General features: G+C 43.0%; 1 protein-coding gene across 5 annotated transcripts in view; it reads left to right on the plus strand.

Annotated features, from left to right (window-relative positions):
- The first annotated feature begins 6,142 nt into the window (after window positions 1–6,142).
- ap3b2 (adaptor related protein complex 3 subunit beta 2) overlaps window positions 6,143–25,012 on the plus strand; it is a 107,248-nt gene continuing 88,378 nt past the window's right edge. For all 5 annotated transcript variants that reach the window (XM_014124029.2, XM_014124031.2, XM_014124028.2 and 2 more), the window contains exon 1: window positions 6,143–6,345. In XM_014124029.2, coding sequence (XP_013979504.1) covers window positions 6,233–6,345 — 113 coding nt within the window. In that variant the 5' untranslated portion in view covers window positions 6,143–6,232. The remainder of the gene's footprint in view (window positions 6,346–25,012) is intronic.

The following is a 25,012-nucleotide window of genomic DNA, read 5'->3' on the forward strand; positions in this document are numbered from 1 at the left end:
TCCTGCCATGGAAAAATGCTTATTGAAATGATCGCTTATCGTCGATTTATCGGTGGTGACAGTGTTCGCTGAAGTGTTTTAGAGAGCGTTTGACAGTGATGAGGGGTGGTCGTTTGACCACGGACCCATTACGCATGCAAGCAATGAGGCAGTGATCGCTGAGATCCTGGTTGAAGACAGCAGAGGTGTATATAGAGGTCAAGTTGGTCTAGATGATATCTAAGAGGGAGCCCATGGTTACGGATTTAGGGTTTTTCCCTTCGTAGACTGCTTGATTATTTGTGTGAGATTGTCGGCATCTAGCTTAGATTGTAGCACAGCCGGGGTGTTAACTTAAGCATGTCCCAGGTTAGGTCACCTAACAGTACGAACTCTGAAGATAGATGGAGGGCGATCAATTCACATATGGTGTCCAGAGCACATCTGGGGGCTGAAGGGGGTCTATAACAAGTGGCAACGGTGAGAGACTTGTTTCTGGAAAGGTGGATTTTTAAAAGTAGAACCTCGAATTGTTTGGGCACAGACCTGGATAGAATGACAGAACTCTGCAGGCTATCTCTGCAGTTGATTGCAACCCCGCCCCCTTTGGCAGTTCTATCTTGTCGGAAAATGTTATAGTTAGGGTTGGAAATTTCAGGATTTTTGGTGGCCTTCCTAAAACAGGATTCAGACATGGCTAGGACACCCGTGTTGGCGGAGTGTGCTAAAGCAGTGAATAAAACAAACTTAGGGAGGAGGCTTCTAATGTTAACATGCATGAAACCAATGCTTTTACGGTTACAGAAGTCAACAAATGAGAGCGCCTGGGGAATGGGAGTGATGCTGGGGGCTGCAGGGCCTGGATTAACCTCTATATCACCAGAGGAACAGAGGAGTAGGATAAGAGTACGGCTAAAGGCTAAAAGAACTGGTCGTCTAGTGCATTCGGAACAGAGAGTAAAAGGTGCAGGTTTCTGGGTGTGGAAGAATAGATTCACGGCATAATGTACAGACAAGGGTATGGTAGGATGTGAGTACAGTGGAGGTAAGCCTAGGTATTGAGTGACGATGAGAGAGGTTTTGTCTCTAGAGGCACCAATTTAGCCAGGTGCGGTCACCGCATGTGTGGGGGTGGAACATAAGGGCTAGCTAAGGCTTATTGAGCAGGGCTGGAGGCTCTACTGTGAAATAAGACAAAAATGAATAACCAAAACAGCAATAGACAAGGCATATTGACAATAGGGAGAGGCATGTGTAGCCGAGTGATCATAGGGTCCAGTGAGTAGCTAGGCAAGCTGGAGGCATGACGATTCAGACAGCTAGCAGGCCGGGGCTAGCAGTAGGCTAGCAGATGGGCCTCAGGGGGACGTCGCAATGGGACAGCCTGTTGAAACCCCCTCGGACGGATACGTCGGCAGACCAGTCGTGATGGATCGGCGGGGCTCTGTGTTGGCAGCAAAGGGTCCAGGCCAATTGGCAAAAGAGGTATTGAAGCCCAGGAATTATCTGATGAATTTCTTTGGCTAGCTGGGAGATGGGCCTAGCTCCATGCTAACTCCAGGCTAACTGGTGCTTGCTTCGGGACAGAAACCCCCTCGGACGGTTACGTCGATAGACCAGTCGTGATGGAACGGCGGGGCTCCGTGTCGGCAGCAAAGAGTCCAGACCAATTGGCAAAAGAGGTAATTGAAGCCCAGGAATTGCTTGATGGATCTCTTCAGCTAGCCGGGAGATGGGCCTAGTTCGAAGCTAGCTCCAGGCTAACTGGTGCTTGCTTCGGGACAGAGACGTTAGCCAGGAGTAGCCACTCGGATAGCAGCTTGTTAGCTGCAATGATCCAGAGTAAAGGTTCAGAGCTTGCGGTAGGAATCCGGAGATGTGGTAGAGAAAAGCAGTCCGATATGCTCTGGGTTGATATCGCGCTGTGCAGGCTGGCAGATGTCCGAGTTAACGGTGATGACCGCTAGCAGTGGCTAACTGACTACTAGCTAGTAGCTTGTTAGCTGGCTAGCTCCTGAAGGGGGTTCCGGTTTTAAAGTATAAAAAATAGTAGATCCATACCACATTGGGTGAGGCGGGTTGCAGGAGAGTATGTTCAGTCCGTAGATGGAAAACATAAAAAATATATATGAAATATATACGAAGAAAAACTATATATATATAAGGGACGGGACAAGACAATCAAAACAGACATCCCACTGCTACGCCATCTTGGAAAAGCTTGTTCAATGAACCATAAACAATTAATGAACATGCACCTGTGGAACGGTCGTTAAGACACACTAACAGCTTACAGACGGTAGGCAATTAAGGTCAGAGTTATGAAAACTTAAGACACTAAAGAGGCCTTTCTACTGACTCTGAAAAACACCAAAAGAAAGATGCCCAGGGTCCCTGCTCATCTGCGTGAACGTGCCTTAGGCATGCTGCAAGGAGGCATGAGGACTGCAGATGTGACCAGGGCAATAAATTGCAATGTCCGTACTGTGAGACGCCTAAGACAGTGCTACAGGGAGACAGGACGGACAGCTGATTGTCCTCTCAGTGGCAGACCACGTGTAACAACACCTGCACAGGATCGGTACATCCGAACATCACACCTGCGGGACAGGTACAGGATGGCAACAACAACTACCCGAGTTACACCAGGAACGCACAATCCCTCCATCACTGCTCAGACTGTGCGCAATTGGCTGAGAGAGGCTGGACTGAGGGCTTGTAGGCCTATTGTAAGGCAGGTCCTCACCAAACATCACCGGCAACAACGTCACCTATGGGCACAAACCCACCGTCGCTGGACCAGACAGGACTGGCAAAAAGTGCTCTTCACTGACGAGTCGCGGTTTTGTCTCACCAGGGGTGATAGTTGGATTTGCGTTTATCGTCGAAGCATTACACCGAGGCCTGTACTCTGGAGCAGGATCGATTTGGAGGTGGAGGGTCCGTCATGGTCTGGGACAGTGTGTCACAGCATCATCAGACTGAGCTTGTTGTCATTGCAGGCAATCTCAATGCTGTGCGTTACAGGGAATACATCCTTCTCCCTCATGTGGTACCCTTCCTGCAGGCTCATCCTGACATGACCCTCCAGCATGACAATGCCACCAGCCATACTGCTCGTTCTGTGCATGATTTCCTGCAAGACAGGGATGCCAGTGTTCTGCCATGGCAGCGAAGAGCCTAGATCTCAATCCCATTGAGCACGTCTGGGACCTGTTGGATCGGAGGGTGAGGGCTTGGGCCATTCCCCCCAGAAATGTCGCAGGAACTTGCAGGTGCCTTGGTGGAAGAGTGGGGTAACATCTCACCGCAAGAACTGGCAAATCTGATGCAGTCCATGAGGAGGAGATGCACTGCAGTACTTAAAGCAGCTGTTACTTTTGATTTTGATCCCCCCTTTGTTCATGGACACATTATTCAATTTCTGTTAGTCACATGTGTCACGCTCTGACCTAGGAGAGCTGTGTTTTCTCTGTTTAGCTAGGCCAGGGTGTGGTATGTGGGTGGGCATTCTATGTTTTGTTTTCTATGTTTTGGCCGGGTATGGTTTCCAATCAGAGGCAGGTGTCTATCGTTGTCTCTGATTGGAAGCCATACTTAGGCAGCCAGTTTTTCCTTTGTTTTTTGTGGGTAGTTATTTTCCGTTTAGTCGTAAGTACCTGACGGAACTGTCTGCTGTCATTTTTGTTTATTTGTAGTGTTCATTCTTTCTTCATTAAACTCAAGATGAACATATTCCACGCTGCACCTTGGTCTACTCACTTTGACGCCTTTGACAACATGTCTGTGGAACTTGTTCATTTTATGTCTCAGTTGTGGAATCTTATGTTCATACAAATATTTACACATGTTAAGTTTGCTGAAAATAAACGCAGTTGACAGTGAGAGGACGTTTTTTTGTTGTTGCTGAGTTTGTATATGTATATACAATACCAGTCAAAAGTTTGGACACACCTCTCCTTGTTCGGGCAGCGCTCAAAAAATAGTTTATATTTGAGATTCTTCAAAGTAGCCACCCTTTGTCTTGATGACAACACTGCACATTCTTGGCATTCTCTCAACCAGCTCCATGAGGTAGTCACCTGGAAGGCATTTCAATTAACAGGTGTGCCTTACTAAAAGCTATTTTGTAGAATTTCTTTCCTTCTTAATGCGTTTGAGCCAATCAGTTGAGTTGGAACAATGTAGGGGTGCTATACAGTAGATAACCCTATTTGGTAAAATACCAAGTCCATATTATGGCAAGAAGAGCTCAAATAAGCAAATAGAAACGACAGTCCATCATTACTTTAAGATATGAAGGTCAGTCAATTCAGAAAATGTCAAGAACTTTTAAAGTTTCTTCAAGTGCAGTCACAAAAACCATCAAGCTCTATGACGAAACTGGCTCTCATGAGGACCACTACAGGAAAGGAAGAGAGTTACCTCTGCTGCAGAGGATAAGTTCATTAGAGTTACCAGCCTCAGAAATTACAGACCAAATAAATGCTTCATAGAGTTCAAGTAACAGACACATCTCAACATCAACTGTTCAGAGGAGACTGCATGAATTAGGACTTCGTGGTCAAGTTGCTGCAAAGAAACCACTACTAAAGGACACAAATAAGAAGAAGAGAGTTTCTTGGGCCAAGAAACATGAGCAATGGACATTAGAGTGGTGGAAATCTGTCCTTTGGTCTGATCTGTTCAAATGTGAGATTTTTGGTTCCAAAGTGAACTGATGATCTCTGCATGTGTGGTTCCTACCATGAAGCATGGAGGAGGATGTGTGATGGTGTGGGGAGTGCTTTCCTGGTGACACTGTCGGTGATTTATTTAGAATTCAAGGCACACTTAACCGTCATGGCTACCACAGCATTCTGCAGCGATACACCATTCCATCTGGTTTGCATTTAGTGGGACTATCATTTGTTTTTCAACCAGGCAATGACCCAACACACCTCCAGGCTGTGTAAGGGCTATTTGACCAAGCAGGAGAGTGATGGAGTGCTGCACCATAATCCCCCGACCTCAACCCAATTGAGATGGTTTGGGATGAGTTTGACCGCAAAGTGAAGGAAAAACAACCAACAAGTGCTCAGCATATGTGGGAACTCATTGCTCATGAAGTTGGTTGAGAGAATGCCAAGAGTGTGCAAGCTGTCATTTAGGCAAAGGGTGGCTACTTTGAAGAATCACAAATATTTTAACACTTTTTTGGTTACTACATGATTCCATATGTGTTATTTCATAGTTTTGATGTCTTCACTATTATTCTACAATGTAGAAAATAGTATAAATAAAGAAAAACCCTGGAATGAGTAGATGTGTCCGAACTTTGACTGGTACTATATTGTGGCGTACAGCAGGTCAGCCACCAGGGGGAGACTCGTCGAGGCCTGATGGCAGACGGAGTCTACATCACGAGGCGATGGCTCCCTCTGCTGGACGTGCCAGGTCTCGACGGGCTCTCCGGCCAGGACTAATTGGGGCTGATTGCTCACCAGCTGTACGAGTCCCATAAAGCTGCCGCCAGAAGGGCAGCACACAAGGGGAGGGACTTGGGGAAGAAAGGTGAATTCCGTATAGTTGGAGACGGTGCCCGAGCTAAAAGGAGGGAGTTCAGTTTTTGTGCCCGACAGGATACAGCAAGACCCGGAGCCCAGAAGACGGTATCCTGGAGAGGGTCTCATGGGGGAGACCTATCCTTTTCTTTTGATTTATTATTTAAATAAACACCCTTGAAACCGAGCTAATCCTACTCTGTCCGTGTCTGATCTGTGTAAACGTCTTGACCAAACCCCCTGGTCTGCCACTATATATATATATATATATATATTATAGAAACTGCCATGGCCTAATTCAAATAGTTTCAAATTTTACAGCAAATAAATGGCGTTATTGTCACCATAAAAGGTAAATGTTGGGCGTTTTCCAAACGGCGTTTTAATGCTCGTTCATGTGCACAGTTTTACGACAGGTCTGATTTATAACAGAAACATGTATATATGGCAAGTTTATAAATCTCAATATTTGTGTACAGACTTTTCAGAAATGGTGCACACAGAAATCTACGCAACTTGTTATAATTGAGTCCCCAGATCTTATGTTGTCGACTGTAGGCTTACGTAGCTCCAATGTTGGGGACAACCTAGTCTACTTGGTGACGGTGTGTCACAGAGAATAGAGGGGAGATAGCGGGTAGTGTGCCTTTAAGAGGTGCCCTGACCGCCGCACTAAATCTCCATCATTGTGTTCCAAAGAAGCTGCTGAAATGTCTGCTAGCTCCGCTTTCAATGATGAAAAAGGGGGCTCCTCGAATGTCGGGGAGCCCGAATATGGCCACGACCCGGCCAGCGGAGGGATTTTCTCCTCCGACTACAAAAGGTAGGTGCAAAAACCCGTCGCCGCTTGCGTTTGTCGCGGTTATGTTTAATGTTGTCATATTGAAATATCATGGGCAGTTTATGGGGGAGGTGCGAGGTGGATGCAATTTCCTGCCTGTCAAGATGGAGAGGAAGCGGCGCTTGAACGGGCTTTATAGGCTTGTGGACGTTAGAATAAAAATGTCGCCAACATAGCCTACTTCGATTGAAAAATATGTGTTTGAACAGTCATAGTTTTGTATTTTCTAGAGTCCTAGATTATTTGCTCGGGAAAACTGCCGTATGCTGCTACCACGACAAGGCCATCAGGGTTGAAGCTCTGAATCTTACAGTGATTTGGTGTTGGGCCAATTTAAATGGGACTAGGCCGCAGTAGCAATATGCATATTCTGTTAGAGTGGGTTTATTTATTGACAGATTGCTATCACATAGCGTAATTGTTCAGTATTCTATCTAGGCTATAGGCAACATTTTAAATTCTTAATCTGACTTGAACGCGAATGGGACTGAACACTCGTGTGTAGCATAGCCTATTCGTCCAAAACGCTGTCCCATTAGAAATCAGTTTACAGTGCCTAGTCAACCAAACACGATAGGAGGTTAAAATGTGCGAAAGATTGTTGCTGGAAATTGATACTACAGATGAAACTAGGCATAATAATCTTCATAATAGTCTAGGTAAGGAGCGTTCGTTTTCTATATATTTGCAGAACGGCCGACCGGACAGCTCCGTGGTGCTGAAGAGGACGGTGTGTGTGTAGGGCGAAGTGGCTTGTGTTCACAGAATGCTCACCAGAAAGGTCGTTTCAAGTGGCCTTGTCTGTATAGCCTACTCTTGAAGGGCAATTAGGGAACTGTGTTGAATATAATTTCCACTTTTGGCCACTTGGCAAAAGGTTAAGAAAGCGAAGGCAAACTAAGACAATTCATAGGCTGCTATCAACCGACATTCACCGCTATATTACACTAATAACATGTTATTTGATTAACAAAAAATGTATATCTGAGATATAAAGTTTGCCATTTAAATAATTCAGTTGATTTACTGTGCTATCTGAATCTGATGTTTGACCCTACACAATGCTATGTTGAGTCTAATCATTGCAGGTCTAGACAGTGCTATTAAATTGTACTGTATTATTTATCAGTATTGTTGTATTCATGTTATTTGAGATTGATGAAGGAGTAGGGGGAGATGCTGATGCTGCTATTGAACTTGCTATTGAAACCAGTTTGTAGCTTAGTGTGTGTGTCTAGTGTATTCTCTTGGATCCTGGATCTATGGTTGAAGATTGCAGGGCAGAGGAAAGGGCAGTCTGCCTACCTGTCACTTCTGCTCTTCTCTGCAGTTCATTGATTGCTGCAGGCTTCAACCCCAACCTGCTCTAAGTGCAATGCAATAAAATGCATTGGAGAAAAGGAGCACTGGTAACACTATTGATATGCCCAAGTCAGGGTAGACACTTATACTGTATAAGTCTCTTGTGTCACTGTTTGGTTCAGGGTGCCAAGATCACTGTATAAGTAATACTTTATAGCCTAAATGTCCTTCCAAATACTGTTTTTTTTTTTATGACACGGCAAGTGGGCCGATCTATGGCTCCAGTGAGAAAGCTAGTGTAAAATATGCAGGTCAGGACAGGTCATCCCAGCTGCCTTTGCTTCAGCTGTCACTTTCACATTGATGCTTTCTTCATAAAAGAGGAAACATTGATGTCACAACGGCTTGTGTTATTTGATATGTGCATGCATGGTTGCATTGGAAGGACCACAAACAATTTTTCATGTAAGAGAAGATAACCTCACAAAGGTCTAACTTTTGCATCTGTGCTTTGTAGGTGTTTGTTTCATCGGTCACACCTTTAAAACAGGCATAACAACAAATTATAAAGGCTTCATAGTCTCCACAATCACTACATAATGGTTAACTAATCATTCATAAGCAAAGTTATAGTACTACATAGAGGGTGTTATAAAAGGTCATTAAGCCACATCTGGTCTTTTTGCCAAAATGTGTCATCTTTCATACATTTATCGGGTAATCCCATTTTTATACTTAAAGGGATAGTTCACCCAAATTACAAAATGACACACTGGTTTCCTTACCCTTTAAGCAGTCTATGGACAAGATATGACAGCAATTCATTTTTTGGTTTAGTTTTCATGGCACCGTTTCCATATGCTAACGTTTTAGCATTTGTGACAAAAAAGTCCCATTCAAATTAACCTCTATGGGCTAGGTGGGACGCTTGCCACTGGCAGCCTGTGGCGCGATTTTCAAAACGTTAAAAATCCTATTACTTCAATTTCTCAAACATATGACTATTTTACAGCTATTTAAAGACAAGACTCTCGTTAATCTAACCACACTGTCCGATTTCAAAAAGGCTTTACAACGAAAGCAAAACATTAGATTATGTCAGCAGAGTACCAAGCCAGAAATAATCAGACACCCATTTTTCAAGCCAGCATATAATGTCACCAAAACCCAGAAGACAGCTAAATGGAGCACTCACCTTTGATGATCTTCATCAGATGACAACCCTAGGACATTATGTTATACAATACATGCATGTTTTGTTCAATCAAGTTCATATTTATATCAAAAACCAGCTTTTTACATTAGCATGTGATGTTCAGAACTAGCATACCCCCCGCAAACTTCCGGGGAATTCGCTAACATTTTACTAAATTACTCACGATAAACGTTCACAAAAAGCATAACAATTATTTTAAGAATTATAGATACAGACCTCCTCTATGCACTCGATATGTCCGATTTTAAAATAGCTTTTTGGTGAAAGCACATTTTGCAATATTCTAAGTACATAGCCCAGGCATCACGTGCTCACTATTTAGACACCCGGCAAGTTTAGCACTCACCATAATCATATTTACTATTATAAAAGTTTGATTACCTTTTGTTGTCTTCGTCAGAATGCACACCCAGGACTGCTACTTCAATAACAAATGTTGGTTTGGTCCAAAATAATCCATCGTTATATCCGAATAGCGGCGTTTTGTTCGTGCGTTCCAGACACTATCCGAAATAGTAAAGAAGTGTCGCGCGCATGGCGCAATTCGTGACAATAAAATTCTAAATATTCCATTACCGTACTTCGAAGCATGTCAACCGCTGTTTAAAATCAATTTTTACGACATTTTTCTCGTAGAAAAGCGATAATATTCCGACAGGGAATCTCCTTTTCGGCAAACAGAGGAAAAAATCCCAAAGGCGGGTGCGGTCGGGGTCACGCGCATAAACCCAGTGTCCCTTGATCGGCCACTTGAGAAAGGCGATAATGTGTTTCAGCCTGGGGCAGGAATGACGACATTCTGTTTTTTCCCGGGCTCTGAGCGCCTATGGACGACGTGGGAAGTGTCACGTTAGAGCAGAGATCCTTAGTAAATGATAGAGATGGAAAAGAAGTTCAAGAAATGGTCAGACAGGCCACTTCCTGTAAAGGAATCTCTCAGGTTTTGACCTGCCATTTGAGTTCTGTTATACTCACAGACACCATTCAAACAGTTTTTGAAAATTTAGGGTGTTTTCTATCCATATGTAATAAGTATATGCATATTGTAGTTACTGGGTAGGAGTGGTAACCAGATTAAATCGGTTATGTTTTTTATCCAGCCGTGTCAATACTGCCCCCTAGCCCTAACAGGTTATAGGACCAATATTAGCATTTTTTGCACATTATGTCCAAAAGTATTTAAAATTGATTGTGAAGCTCAACAAAATCACTTATAGATGATTTGAAGATGATGTGTGAAAATTGCTAACATCAGTCCCATGACTTGAATGGTATTTGTGCCACAAATGCTAAAACGTCAGTATGTGTTGTACTGTTACGGTGACCGTATTACCGCCACACCGGCGGTCACGAGTTGTGACGGCAGTCAAATTCCACGTGACCATTTAGTCACGGTAATTAGGCTTCTCATAGCTCTGAGGCTGCTGATGATCATTAGTAGCCTACCAAACTTGCTAACTGCCTAGTACTCAGCACTCTATTGTCCCTCTAATCACTCTGTCATCAATGCAAATGAATTCGAAAATCTAATTCATGACAATCCATGAGCTCATGTTGCGCAACATTTCTATAGGCTATGTAATTGCGTGAGAAAACAGAGTGATGTTCTCTATTAAAAATAGGAGGATTCCATCAGCTTTCTATAGGCTAGGCCTACTATATTTATTTCTCAACTTTCCTAATATTAAGCACATTGCTTCTCTTTACAACAGGAGTATAGTCTACCTGGCTGGCATGATAATGAACCATGGAAAAAGCGTACTTAATTCACTATTTAAGTGCGTAGATGACATGTATTTTTTACCCTGCCCCTGGTCCATTCTAAATCCAAACAAATTTCACACATATATTATTTATATATGTAAAGACAAAAGATGAAATCAAGAATAGTCTGATGGGTGGCAATATTAGCCTATCACTTGTGAATTATATATTATCACGTGTGAATGATGCCCAGCTTGTGTGCAGTAAGGCAAGAAACAGCGCATGCCTTTTTTTTGCGACTTCTTCAAATAATAGTCACACACCTCATGTAGCCAAGCCCATAGGCCTGATAAGGTTTGTATCACAACTAAAGTGGCCAAACAACTTCTTAAAATGAAGCACATTAATCAGTTTTACAACAGGTGGAAAGCTTAACTGGCATGCATACCATAAAAATGCACCTTTATAATGAAAGCATTACATGCATATTTGTATTGGAGTTTACTTTTGAGAATGGTGTTTTTTACCGCTAATTGATAGTATTTTTGAACATTCGCGCTTATAGCCTACTGCCGTGTGCGCATTGCTGCGCTTATAATGTGAAGAAATAGCCTAATAGTTTATCAACATTTTAAGCTAAATGTTCTGATCTGTTGTGTCAGCCACATTGCTAGAAAACGTTTTTTTGATGGTAGTGGTTGTATTAATTTGGAATCTATCACATCCCAGACTATGTTTGGAATATTTATTCCTCACACAGAATAGCATAGGTTAACTTTTGTACTATGGGGGATAGTAGATTGACATAGGCTACTGCCTTTGCTGTTCATTAGGCCTACTCATTTTGTTGGCTGACGAAAAGTACATGTGGACAGTTCTTCCAAAATCTTCAATATGCACCTCAGAATTGGATAAGGATGATCACAGTTGCGTCACCAATGTGTCTGTCTTCATTTGTAGCCTGTGACAAAGACCCGATCACAGGGAACTGTGGGGGGATCTTGGATGGTTGGTGGCCTGGCAGTTGGGAGCTTGGGCCGGTTTATTTGAACAGTGAGAGACAGAATAACAACAAAAATATCCAGAAAAACGCATGTCAAAAATGTTATAAATTGATTTGCATTTTAATGAGGGAAATAAGTATTTGACCCCTCTGCAAAACATGACTTAGTACTTGGTGGCAAAACCCTTGTTGGCAATCACAGAGGTCAGACGTTTTTTGTAGTTGGCCACCAGGTTTGCACACATCTCAGGAGGGATTTTGTCCCACTCCTCTTTGCAGATCTTCTCCAAGTCATTAAGGTTTTGAGGCTGACGTTTGGCAACTCGAACCTTCAGCTCCCTCCACAGATTTTCTATGGGATTAAGGTCTGGAGACTGGGTAGGCCACTCCAGGACCTTAATGTGCTTCTTCTTGAGCCACTCCTTTGTTGCCTTGGCCGTGTGTTTTGGGTCATTGTCATGCTGGAATACCCATCCACGACCCATTTTCAATGCCCTGGCTGAGGGAAGGTGGTTCTCACCCAAGATCTGACGGTACATGGCCCCGTCCATCGTCTCTTTGATGCAGTGAAGTTGTCCTGTCCCCTTAGCAGAAAAACACCCCCAAAGCATAATGTTTCCACCTCCATGTTTGACGGTGGGGATGGTGTTCTTGGGGTCATAGGCAGCATTCCTCCTCCTCCAAACACGGCAGGTTGAGTTGATGCCAAAGAGCTCCATTTTGGTCTCATCTGACCACAACACTTTCACCCAGTTGTCCTCTGAATCATTCAGATGTTCATTGGCAAACTTCAGACGGGCATGTATATGTGCTTTCTTGAGCAGGGGGACCTTGTGGGCGCTGCAGGATTTCAGTCCTTCACGGCGTAGTGTGTTACCAATTGTTTTCTTGGTGACTATGGTCCCAGCTGCCTTGAGATCATTGGCAAGATGCTCCCGTGTAGTTCTGGGCTGATTCCTCACCGTTCTCATGATCATTGCAACTCCACGAGGTGAGAGCTTGCATGGAGCCCCAGGCTGAGGGATGATTGACAGTTCTTTTGTGTTTCTTCCATTTGCAAATAATCGCACCAACTGTTGTCACCTTCTCACCAAGCTGCTTGGCGATGGTCTTGTAGCCCATTCCAGCCTTGTGTAGGTCTACAATCTTGTCCCTGACATCCTTGGAGAGCTCTTTGTTCTTGGCCATGGTGGAGAGTTTGGAATCTGATTGATTGATTGCTTCTGTGGACACGTAACTCAATTTGGCCTCTGCATGCCTCCGGAGGATCCGCAATTGCGTCACATAAATTGTCTCTTAGTTTCTCACCCAAGATCTGGTCTTTTATACAGGTAACAAGCTGAGATTAGGAGCACTCCCTTTAAGAGTGTGCTCCTAATCTCAGCTCGTTACCTGTATAAAAGACACCTGGGAGCCAGAAATCTTTCTGATTGAGAGGGGGTCATATACTTATTTCCCTCATTAAAATGCAAATCAATTTATAACATTTTTGACATGCGTTTTTTTGTTATTATTCTGTCTCTCACTGTTCAAATAAACCAACGATTAAAATTAGAGACTGATCATTTCTTTGTCAGTGGGCAAACGTACAAAATCAGCAGGGGATCAAATACTTTTTTCCCTCACTGTATGTGGTTAACCATGCCAGGGAAACTAAGAGACAATTTATGCTTGATCCAAAAATGTGGTCAGAGGGGCCGTATGGATGGTGTGACGCAATTGCGGATCCTCCGGAGGCATGCAGAGGCCAAATTGAGTTACGTGCTGCATCACCATGCACCGCCCAAATTTTGTAACAATGCATAGGGCTCTGTATAGCACCACATTGACATGATTGGTTGATGGGAGGTGGGGGCGGGAGGTCCTGTATAAACACAAACTTACTTCCTTGACAACTTCCTTTACAACAGTGAAGAGCAAGAAGTATGAATGCCCTGCCTTCTGCAGAGGCCGTATCCCCGTAAATGCTGCACGGCCAATGCGGACGTCGGATTGACCATGCAGCGCCTTTTAACCAAAGCATGGATTGCTGTCATACCTTGTCAATAGACTGCTTATAGGGTAAGGAAACCAATATATAATTTTGTAATTTGGGTGAACTATCCCTGTAAACATATTTAATGTTGTGATAATTTTTTTCTATCATGCACCTGATATTTCATTGAATACATTTTTTAAATTAATTTTACAATATCCTTTGGAGACAGTGTTATATACTATGGGCCCGATTCAGATTTACGCCTTTCCTACACACTTCTCAGAAGTTGATGTTCAGACTTATCTTATGTAGGTGCATAACAGGCTTTGCAGGCCTGGTTCCCATGCGTGCCCTGAATAAATTGAATTCAACCGCTGAAAACCCTCCAACCAACAGATTCTCGTGAAGTTCATTCAAAAGCGTTTTCAGTAAATTTATCTAATGCCATCATCCCTTTAAATTTGGTGTACCTTTTAATTAGCATTTTCTCGACAGACTCCCTGGAATATATGGAGAGAACAGTTCAGAATATTAGGGATCAATGAAATAAAGCCACGTAGGCGTAAATACACACATATTATTCTCCTTTTCAGCACTAATTGGTATCAGAACTCAGGATAAGACCCAGATGCAGACAGCTAGAGTCACAGATGTTTATTGACCCGAACAGGGGGGCAGGCAAAAGATAGGTCAAAGACAGTCAGAGGTCTGTAATCCAGGGCAGAGTCAATAAGGTACAGAACAGCAGGCAGGCTTGGGGTCAGGACAGGCAGAGGTTCGTAAACGAGCCAGAGTCAGGCAGGTACAGAACGGCAGGCAGGCTCGGGGTCAGGTCAGGCAGAATGGTCAAAACCGGGGAAACTAGGAAACAGAACTTGAGAAAGCAGGGAGACGGGAAAACACGCTGGTAAGGTAAGACCTTACAAGACAAGATGAACTGGCAACAGACAAACAGAGAACACAGGTATAAATACACTGGGGATAATGAGGAAGATGGGTGACACCTGGAGGGGTGCGGATACAAGCACGAAGACGGGTGAAACAGTTCAGGGTGTGACAAATTGGTATATTTAGAAATACTCTGATCTTGTATATTTTTTAGGGTTAGGAAAGTATTTATGAATAATTTTTAAAATGGTTTGGCGACACTTTACGCACCAAGTTCACTATATATACAGAAGTATGTGGACACCCCTTCAAAGTAGTGGATCTGGCTATTTCAGCCACACCCTTTGCTGACAGGTGTATAAAAATCGAGCACACGGCCATGCAATCTCCATAGACAAACATTGCCAGTAGAGCTCACTGACTTTCAATTTGGCACTGTCATAGGATGCCACCTTTCCAACAAGGCAGTTCGTGAAATTTCTGCCCTGCTAGAGCTGCCCCGGTCAACTGTAAGTGCTGTTATTGTGAAGTGGAAACGTCTAGGAGCAACAACGGCTCAGCCGCAAAGTGGTAGGCCACACTAACTCACAGAACGGGACAGTTGAGTGCTGAGGCGCGTAGCACATAAAAATCGTCTGTCTGTCCTCGGTTGCAACACTCACTATCGCGTTCCAAACTGCCTCTGGAAGCAATGTCAGCACAATAACTATTCATCGGGAGCTTCATGAAATGGGTTTCCATGGCCGAACAGCCGCACACAAGCCTAACATCACCATGTGAAATGCCAAGCATTGGCTGGAGTGGTGTAAAGCTCGCCGCCATTGGACTCTGGAGCAGTGGAATCGCATTCTCTGGAGTGAGGGAGGTGGTCAGGGAGGTGACCAAGGACCCGATGGTCACTCTCACAAAGCTCCAGAGTTTCTCTGTGGGGACGGGAGATCCTTTCAGAAGGACAACCATCTCTGCAGCACTTCACCAATCAGGCCTTTATGGTAGAGTGGCCAGACAGAAGCCACTCATCAGTAAAAGGCACATGACAGCCCATTTGGAGTTTGCCAAAAGACACCTAAAGACTCTCAGACCATGAGAAACAAGATTGTCTGGTCTGGTGAAATCAAGATTGAACTCTTTGGCCTGAATGCCAAGCGTCACATCTGGAGGAAACCTGGCACCATCCTTAAAGTGAAGCATGGTGGTGGCAGCATCATGCTGTGGGGATGTTTTTCAGCGGCAGGGACTGGGAGACTAGTCAGGAATGAGGGAAAGATGAACGGAGCAAAATACAGAGAGATCCTTAATGAAAACCTGCTCCATAGGGCTTAGGACCTCAGACTGGGGCGAAGGTTCACCTTCCAACAGGACAACGACCCTAAGCACACAGCCAAGACAACGCAGGAGTGGCTTCGGGACAAGTGTCTGAATGTCCTTGAATGGCCCAGCCAGAGCCCGGACTTGAGCCCGATCTAACATCTCTGGAGAGACCTGAAAATAGTTGTGCAGCGACGCTCCCCATCCATCCTGACAGAGCTTGATAGGATCTGCAGAGAAGAATGGGAGAAACTCCCCAAATACAGGTGTGCCAAGCTTGTAGCGTCATTCCCAATAAGATTTGAGGCTGTAATCGCTGCCAAAGGTGCTTCAACAAAGTCCTTTGTAAAGGGTCTGAATACTTAGGTGAATGTAATATTTCAGTTTTTTTTTGTTTATGTTTTTGCTTTGTCATTATGGCGTATTGTGTGTAGATTGATGAGGGGAAAAAACAATTTAATCAATTTTAGAATATGGCTGTAACCTAGCAAAATGTGGGAAAAGTCAAGGGGTCTGAATACTTTCAGAAGGCACTGTATGTAGGTTTACCTGACTGTGGCTACCGATTAGTGGCAAAAATTTTATATGATCAAAATTGTAAAAAAAAAAATACAGTGAAGTGTACTAGAAGTGTAGCCTTTATATGTCTCTGGGGAGCCATGTAGTCTAGTGACTGGCCTACTGTATATAGTGACTAAGCTAGAAATTAAGCATGTTTTATTACACATTCACACCTTTGTTTAAACATCTTCATGTTTTTCCTTCTACATCTTTTGAAAGATTTTCACTCAGAAATAGTCAGTGTTAATTACAACCACGAATTGGTGAGAAATCATTCCAATTGCTCTTGCGTTAAATGGGTCAGCTCGCTTTTGATGGAGGTAGTAAAAGCCTTCCCTGTGGCTCAGTTGGTAGAGCATGGTGTTTGCAATGCCAGCATGTTGTGTGCAACGCCAGGGTTGTGGGTTCGATTCCCACGGGGGGCCAGTGCAAAAAAAAAAAAAATGCATGAAATGAAATGTATTCACTACTGTAAGTCGCTCTCGATAAGAGCGTCTGCTAAAATGACTAAAATGTAGATGTAAAAGGTATGAGTTTTTAAGCAACTTTATTTTGACTGACAGATAATACACCACCATTTAAGGAAGGCTTATTTAAGCACTTTTTATTTTATTTACCGATAATACATCACCATTTAAGGTAGGCTTACCAAACAGGAGTTCCACTTACTCTCTTTTGGTGGAATAGAACAGAGGCTGTTATTGCAAGATCAGATTGCCATGATGTATTCACGGTGAAATGATTGCCATAACTGTGATCCCGGAGTTCATTTGCAAGCAAGCTCCACGTTTTTTTAACCATGACATCATGGTCTAAAATACTCAACTGTCTATTGAGATAAACAATTGGCATAAAAATTGTCTTGTAATAAACTTTTTTCACATATGACATATTTTGGTCTTCTTTAGGCTTTAGTGGATGATGAGTATGGCAAACAAACTAGCCTCCATTACATGAAAGCACCCCTGCAAAAGCAATTGTGAAATACTCAATACACAAACCCTCAATACCCCTTATTATACCCTCAATATAATATACGTTAACATACTTGCAGTGACATACTAACCTGCAATTGTTGACATAAGCCCAAAAGTCAATGTTATCGACAATAGATAACCTTCGATAAAGTGTACTGAAACATTTACACCAGCAGATGGTGCTCACAGTTAAGTCACTGTGTTGAAGGCTTTTTCACTGTATTGCTATTCCATGGCAGGATGGCCTTGAGTGGGTTCAATGGGTACACAGTCTGTCTGTGTCAGAGAACCCCAACCAGCTAGGCATGCCAAGTTTCTGATTTATACTTTTTTTTATATTCCATGGATTTTGCTGGCCATGTTTGCAACCCTAGTGAGACAGAGTGCAACCTGTGATAAAACTATGAAAATCACAAATAATCAAATTTTAGATAATGTATTAGATTTAAGCTAATTGAATGTTTCACACACAAAGAGTGAAGGTGAATTGAGTGAATTCACAATTTTCAAAACAATATAATTATTCTTGCCCACTTAATTAATAGCTAGGTTTCCATCCAATTGGCGACAGATTTTAATGCAAATATTCTAAAATCTGCAAAAAGAAAAGATGCGCATTTTCCGTTCAGTGCGTGATGACATACTGCACACAACATTTTTCATGTACCGAATAAAAATCTAAAGTTAAATGTTTTTCCATTGCTTTTTCAACTCTACCGTAGTTTTGCCACAAAAACTGTTGCATTAAATAGCAAATGTGCCTACTTTGGTCTTGGCCAGTGTTGCCAACTTAGCAACTTTGTGGCTATATTTAGCGAGTATTCAGACCCCTCTAGCGACACATTTTCAAAAAATCGACTAGTGACAAATCTAGCGACTTTTTCTGGTGTTACTGGAGACTTTTGGAGACTCTGACGTGAAAGCATATATTGTTCTTACTCTTCTCAACGAGCAGCGGGTGCTTCCGTGGGCCCCACCCCCGTCCCAAAGCACTCACAGGCGGCCCAGTCCTCGCTCAGCAGTCCCTCCCAGCTGCAGTCAGAGCAGGAGATGTTCACCCCTCCGTGTCCAGACTACAAATGAATCGCGCATGCGGGAAGCCGCCGCTGGCTGATCCCACCCTGGCTTACATTCAGGGCTGGTTGTAAATGTAAAATGTTCTTTGTCTAAATTAAATCACTGCACAAAAATAAATCACTGCATTTGACTCACACAGCCGCAGTCACTTACTCACCTTGTCCACTGTGTGTGTGCCTCTCTGTAACATAAACTAAACATCTAGCTGGCTAGCTCATCATGTCTCAGTCTAAACTGTACACTCAAAAATACAGAAAGGAGTGAGTGTCAAACCCTGAATTCAAAGGCTGGTTGAAGCCGTTTATTGGAGATGATACACGGGCATACTGCCTGTATTGTGAGGCTTATTTCTACGCCAAACTTAGTGAGTCGGCAGGGTAGCCTAGTGGGGCGGCAGGGTAGCCTAGTGGTTAGAGCATTGGACTAGTAACCGAAAGGTGCAAGTTCAAATCCCCGAGCTGACAAGGTACAAATCTGTCGTTCTGCCCCTGAACCCACAACATGACAGGCTGTCATTGAAAATAAGAATTTGTTCTTAACTAGTTAAATAAAGGTAATGTAAAAAAACACATGACAACTCAAAAACATACTAAAAAGGCAAAGCCTTATAACAGTTCCACCCAAAACAAGCTGCCATTTATGGTTAAAAAAATGTACTCTGCAAAAAAGGCTGAGGCCATCATGGCATTAGCTATTGCTGAACACTGTTCCATTCTGGCATGTGATCACATTGGAGAAGCATGTAGAGCTGCTTTCTCAGACTCCACTGCTGCTACCCACTTCAAAATGCAAAGGACAAAGTGCACAGAAATGATTAATGGTGTTCTAGCAGCATACTTTCTGAAAAAGTTGGTCGCAGATGTGGGTGACAAGCGTTTCAGCCTCCTCCTCGATGAGTCCACGGATGTAAGCGTTTCTAAGTACCTGGGGGTTGTGATAAGGTACACCAAGTAGACAATTGTAAGGTACACCAAGCAGACAATTGTATCAACATTTCTGGGGCTTGTCGAGTTGGAGGGAGGAGATGCCAAATCTATAGCCCGTGCTGTTGTGGCTTTCCTCGAAGTGTTGTCTTAAAAAAGAGAAACTCCTGGGGATAGGGACTGACAATGCCTCTGTTATGACGGGGATTAACAATGGGTCCATAAAGTGCTGAAGGAGGAGTATGGCCTCAAATATCTGGTTCTTATTCGCTGTGTGTAACCACTCTCTGCAGCTTGCTCATTTGTAGTTAGTTCTAAACATATTTAAGGTGTTTTTTACTCTCTTTTTGTCTCTCCCACGACGTTATTCCTCTCTCCTACAGCGTCCATCACAATTACATGCACATGGCAAATTATGCAAATTAGGTGATTACTTTATTTAGCGACTTCTAGGACAGCCAATAGCTACTTTCCTTACTGAGGAGTTGGCAACACTGGGCAACGTGCGCTCTAGCCAACAGCTCGCTGATAAAGTGCGGGTAGGCTAGTCTACATGATGAGATTTATTATGGGTAAGAGCGAGAATATTTGTATTTGTCAAATGGCAGTTAAGGGTCAATCATCATGTTACCAGAATAAGGCCCTCGATATTTATTAGAAAGGAGCATCAAGATAACTGCACTTTCAGCGCCCTGTGAAGTTCATCATCATTTATTTAATCTGTAGCCTAATAAACTGCATGGTTTCCCGAGTCGTGGTGGGAGGACCACTCACCGTATCATCGCATGACTCCAAGTTTACTTCGATATGATGGTTGTTATATCAATATTTGCGCATAAAGTTGCTTCCACCGCCATTTCTCACATAACTCATTTTACATATGGTATGATTTTACTCAAATAAAAAATGTGGATGGAAACATGGTTATTGTATCGAAACTTTACAGTATATACCATGTATTCAGCAGAAATGTTTGGTTAGCAGTGCAATCTTATGTTCTAAGCAGACATTTTGTTTTGCAGCAATGTAATTTGAAAAAATTATCCTGTCATCTTCACAGCTCCACAGCTGAACTTCTAAAAATGTGGAGGGAGAGCTGGAATGGCACGCATACACAATCCATGTCTCAATTGTTTTAAGGCTTAAAAATCCTTCTTTAACCTGTCTCCTCCCCTTCATCTACACTGATTGAAGTGGATTTAACAAGTGACATCAATAAGGGATCATACTGTAGCTTTCACCTGTATTTATCTGGTCAGTCTGTCATGGAAAGAGCAGGTGGTCCAAATGTTTTGTACATTCAGTAAAAATGTTTATGGTATCATACATAGTGGGAAAGATATCTAGCTCAGGCCTTTCAAATGAGAGATTGATTTAGTGGCAGTGGCACGTATAATGTATGCCATAGAAAATGGGCTTTTACAGGACATGGAGAGCCGAACAAACTACCGGTGCATGGACATTCTAAAAGTTTAACCCTTAGCCTATCTTTTATTGCAGGTCTAGTTGAGACAACACACAGAGAATATACTACTATCGTCCATCTTTAAATCCCGTTATAGATTGTCATAGCAGCAACAACATTTACTACAGGGCTTGAACAAACTGGTTTGTGCACGAAATATTTCTTAAAGTTGGACCCTAAACCTTGCTTATATGACATGTCCAGATGAGACAACAACACACACAATATACCTCCACCGTACAGCTTTAAATCCAGTTTTAGATTGTCATAGCAGCAGCAGCCCTTTGTCAACTGCTCAATAATGGCCACTCGACAGCTAGTTTTTATCTGATGTGCAATTACCCAGCATGTTTGCATTGTTCTGTTGTATCCCAGGTGTACAGGATGGCCAGTCGGCTGGTCTCTGTATAAACATGGCAGAGGAAATGCTGTTGCCTTGGAAACCTGCCCGAGTCACCACCACATTCCATGTTGCTCAGGGCATTTTTCTCTGCCATGTCATCGAAAACGTGACAGATTGATGCCATTTGTGGATCTGTTTGGCTCTTTCACAAATTGTCCATTTGAATCCTTAAATTCTGCATTGAATGAATTAGGATGAAGTGGGGTTACAATCAATGTTCCCTCTAAAGAACAGCTCCCCTGGACTGCCAAGCAGAAGAAATATTAGCACGCGCAGAGAAGCACGAGATTGAACTTCACTCAACTTTTCCCTTTACTTTGGGAATTGTGATCGAATCAACGCAATATTAGCCACTTTCAGTGCAACAAAACAAAACAAACTACGCAAGACTTAGTATGCAAAACTAACAATACAGGAGATTTTGTTGTAGGCAGAACACATCAGAGTATGATTTTATTTAATTGACTGGCACGACTCAGGCATGTACTCTACACAGACCGGTGCGCCATAACCAATCAGAGATGCAGTAGGCCTATATGAAAATAGACCATTGCCATTTATGGATCTGTGCCATTCACTTTAAACTGGACTGTGTTTACAGCATCAGCGGTTGTGGGTAGATGCGCTTGTTTTGAGATCAAAGTGAGTTACATGTAGCGAGGTGTGCACATTTGTACATTTGTTCATATCCTTTGCTAGTTAGTAAGTTATTAGCGGGGTTATAGATCATTTGTAGTCAGCAATGGGGGAGTGATTGCTTCCTACAAGAGCACAAAACATGAGCATTTCTAGACATCTTTGAAAAGCAAGTAAGGTAAAGTGCTTGCTTTTGTCTTATTTTGTTGTATTTTGAGACACTCTGGTAGGCCTACATTATGATCAAATAGCCACAGTAGCTTACTTGACCATTGTAAAAACTACCTTAAAGCGGGTACAGCCTCAGTGTTAACATTTAACGCGTGCCGGAAGATGCACAGAATGTTCGAGTTTTCTCTCAGCAGACCAGACATTTTCTCAGTGATGATAAAAAATATAGAGAAAATTGGTTCCAATATAACATTTTGAGTTGAGATGTAGGATGAAGTGGCATTCGTGGAGAAAAAGCAATAAGACCTTGGAGAGGATTGCTTTTTCAATGTGCCATTCACACAGCTGGGAGATGGATGTAGCAGATGAAGGAATATTCATGTTTCTGCACAAACATTCTCCATGTTGTCATGTAAGACAAACCACTAACCGCTTACACACAGTAAAGTCAAGATGTTCCTCCTCATTATTTTGGGTAGGTTATTTGAATAGGTTGCTGTCTTGGTGGTGTAATCTACTAGCCCAGTTCCAGATCTGTTTTGTGCCAACAAATTTGACAGGACAACAACTATAGGAGTTGGCTAAACAGTATATGCAACTCTGGGACTAGGCTAGTAATCTCTACAAGTTTTGCCTTCCTTTCATTGTCAAAATCGATAACTTCATTATCTATTGAAATCTAATTTACAGTCCCACCCTGCTGAGCAATACGCCAGCCCACTAGTATCATCCTCTGTTAGCATGATGCTAAACATCAGAAGATTCTCTAGTCACGGAGGCCTACTGTACATCCCTACGTAATGTGTTCTTCTATTAGCAATGAGTCATCAACTAACAGGCTCCTGAAGGAAGAAAATAAATGTCTTGTTAAGCCTGCATTGGTTGAGGCGCGGTTGTGAAGCTAAGTCCGGTTAAGTCCATTGTATTCTCTGTGGAGGAACCATAGACTGTATACAAGGATAATGGAATGGAGCAGGTTTTAAGGTTTGTGGGATTTGAGGTCTCGAAACCTGTCAACAGCACCACTCACCCCAGCGAACTACTCCCTCGGAGTAAGATCTCGACAGTAGTCTACAGTGCCTTCAGAAAGTATTCATACCCCTTGACTTATTCCACATTTTGTTGTGTTACAGCCTGAATTCAAAATTGATTAAATGTTGTTTTTTACCCATCTACACACAATACTCCATAATGACAACGTGAAAACATGTTTTTAGAAATGTTTGCAAAATTATTGAAAATTAAATATAGAAATATTAAAGTATAAGTATTCACACCCCTGAGTCAATAAATATTAGAATCAGCAGCAATTACAGCTCTGGGTATTTCCGGGTAAGTCTCTAAGAGCTTTGCACACCTGGATTGTACAGTATTTGCACATTATTTGCAAATAATTAATTTGTCAATTTGGTTGTTGATCATTGCTACAGAGCCATTTTCAAGTCTTTCCATAGATTTTCAACCCGATTTAAGTGAAAACTGTAACTAGGCCACTCAGGAACATTCAATGTCATCTTGGTAAGCAACTCCATTGTATATTTGGCCTTGTGTTTTAGGTTATTGTCCTGCTGAACGTTGAATTTGTCTCCCAGTGTCTGTTGGAAAGTAGATTTTCCTCTAGGATTTTGCCTGTGCTTAGCTCTATTCCATTTATTTTCATCCTAAAAAAACTCTAGTTCTTGCCGACAACAAGCATACCCATAACATGATGCAACCACCACCAACCATGCTTGAAAATATACTACATTACAAAAGTATGTGGACACCTGCTCAGCGAACATCTCATTCCAAAATCATGGGGATTAATATGGATTTCGTCCCCCCTTTGCTGCTATAATAGCCTCCACTCTTCTGGGAAGGCTTTCCACTAGATGTTGGAACATTGCCGCAGGGACTTGGTTCCTTTCAGTCACAAGAGCATTAGTCAGGTCGGGCACTGATGTTGGGGGATTAGCTCTGGCTCGCAGTCGGCGTTCCAATACATCCCAAAGGTGTTCGATGGAGTTGAGGTCAGGGCTCTGTGCAGGCCAGTCAAGTTCTTCCACACCAATCTTGACAAACCATTTCTCACAGACCTCACTTTGTGCACGGGGGCATTGTCATGCTGAAACAGGAAAAGTCCTTCACAAACTGTTGCCACAAAGTTGGAAGCACAGAATCGTCTAGAATGTAATTGTATGCTGTAGTGTTAAGATCCCTTCACTGGAACTAAGGGGCCAAGCCCGAACCATGAAAAACAGCCCGAGACCATTATTCCTCAACCAAACTTTACAGTTGGCACTATGCATTCGGGCAGGTAGCATTCTCCTGGTATCCGCCAAACCCATATTCGTCCGTCAGACTACCAGATGGTGAAGCGTGATTCATCACTCCAGAGAACGCGTTTCCACTGCACCAGAGTCCAATGGCGCCGAGCTTTACACCACTCCAGCCGACACCGACACCACTCCAGCCGACACCTGACATCTTAGGCTTGTGTGTGGCTGCTCGGCCATGAAAACCCATTTCATGAAGCCCCCGACGAACAATTATTGTGCTGACGTTGCTTCCAGAGGCTGTTTGGAACTTGGTAGTGAGTGTTGCAACCGAGGACCGGCGATTTTTATGCACTATGCGCTTCAGCACTCGACAGTCCCATTCTGTGAGCTTGTATGGCCTACCACTTTGCGGCTGAGCCATTGTTGCTCCTAGATGTTTCCACTTCACAATAACAGAACTTACAGTTAACTGGGGTAGCTCTAGCAGGGCAGAAATTAGACGAACTGACTTGTTGTCAAGGTGGCATCCTATGACAGTGCCACATTAAAAGTCACTGAGCTAATGCAGCTGCAACTGTAAATGCATTTGTAAATCAAGACCTTTCTTGAGTTGGGCTCTGGGATGGTGCAACTGTTGAGAATGTGAGCTTATGGTTGTGTGGGGGAAAAGGGTTGAGTATGTGGGGGTGTATGTGTGTATCCCACAACTGTTATGAAGGAGTAAAAGATGTTAGGGACGATAGAGGATGATCCACAGCTATATATAATACAAATCGAGG

Source organism: Salmo salar, chromosome ssa10 (assembly GCF_905237065.1).
Source record: "Salmo salar chromosome ssa10, Ssal_v3.1, whole genome shotgun sequence".
Taxonomy (NCBI): Eukaryota; Metazoa; Chordata; class Actinopteri; order Salmoniformes; family Salmonidae; genus Salmo; species Salmo salar.